The sequence below is a fragment of the Acanthisitta chloris genome, unplaced genomic scaffold, assembly GCF_000695815.1.
Source record: "Acanthisitta chloris isolate BGI_N310 unplaced genomic scaffold, ASM69581v1 scaffold38979, whole genome shotgun sequence".
Lineage (NCBI taxonomy): Eukaryota > Metazoa > Chordata > Aves > Passeriformes > Acanthisittidae > Acanthisitta > Acanthisitta chloris.
In genome coordinates, this window is record NW_008692638.1 from 1 (window position 1) to 1,194 (window position 1,194).

At 47.4% G+C, this 1,194-nt stretch overlaps 1 protein-coding gene across 1 annotated transcript in view; it reads left to right on the forward strand.

Annotated features, from left to right (window-relative positions):
* Window positions 1-475: 475 nt before the first annotated feature.
* ITIH4 (inter-alpha-trypsin inhibitor heavy chain family, member 4) overlaps window positions 476-1,194 on the forward strand; it is a gene marked incomplete at its 5' end in the record, with an annotated part of 14,200 nt that continues 13,481 nt past the window's right edge. Inside the window, 3 exons of the mRNA XM_009082734.1 lie at window positions 476-638; window positions 737-847; window positions 932-1,060. Of these exons, the coding sequence (XP_009080982.1) occupies window positions 476-638; window positions 737-847; window positions 932-1,060 (403 nt within the window). The remainder of the gene's footprint in view (window positions 639-736; window positions 848-931; window positions 1,061-1,194) is intronic.

Genomic DNA, 1,194 nt, shown 5'->3' on the forward strand with positions numbered 1-1,194 from the left:
ATACATGTATGATTAATTACTGCCTCCGCAGTGAGCTCCAGCGGGAGGTGTCACCATCTAGTGTTGCCCTGTGACTTGTCACATGGGAGCACCTTGGTGCACTGGGCTGATGCTCAGTGTTGAGTCTGCTTCCCCACAAGCACAGAGGGCCATGGCACTTGAGCAGACATCACACTTCTGTGGTATATTTAATCTGTGCTTCTCAGGTGTTCAGTCTCAGTTCTGTTTGATCCCAGCCTGAGGCATGCAGGGGTTTCTGCCCCATTCCTCAGCTTGCACCCGTGGCACACTAATGCAATATATGTGTTCTACATAACAGCACCAGCAATGTAAAAATTCTTCTCTATGTTGAACAAGACTTATTGCTACTCTTTTTATATTTATCCCCTATGGTCACTTGGCCATTACTTCATGAACTTTGGCCACCACAAGGAAACCTTCTCTGCAGGAGATAAATCCCTGTTCCCCCCTCCAGAATCTCAGACAGAAAACTGGAGCAGTTCCATGTGTCCGTGCGCATCGCAGCCTCCAGCAAAGTGACTTTTGAGCTGACATATGAGGAGATGCTGAAGCGGCAGCTGGGGAACTATGAGCTGCTGACCAAGGTCCGGCCCAAGCAGCTGGTTAAGCACTTCCAGGTAAGCTGTCCCAGAGAGCTGGGCAGGGAGCAGTGCTGTGGGTTCGGGGCAGGGCTGTGCTCCCTCTGAGATGCTGATCTTGTCTTCTCTGCTGTCAGATCGATGTGCACATCTTTGAGCCCCAAGGCATTCGCTTCTTGGAGACACACAGCACGTTCATGACAAACGAATTGACAGAGGCACTCACAAAAGTGCAGAGCAAAACCAAGGTAAAGCAGCAGCTGCCAGATGTTACTGCTAGTGGCAGCTCTAAGTTATACTGCTTTAAATCTTTTCTTCTGATTGCTTTGCAGGCTCATATTTTATTCAAGCCAACAGTAGATCAACAGAAGGCAAATCCTGAACTCAGTGAAACTCTCCTCAATGGAGATTTTGTTGTGCGTTATGATGTTAACAGAGAAGCCACTGCAGGTGATATACAGGTAAGAAAAAGAAATACAAATACTTCCAAATCATAGATAGGTCTGGAAGTGAAATGCAATCAGCAAACCAGCAACACTTGCTTTGAAACACCAAGAGCGACAGGAAAAGCTCTTTCCATTAATCCAGGGTCAGC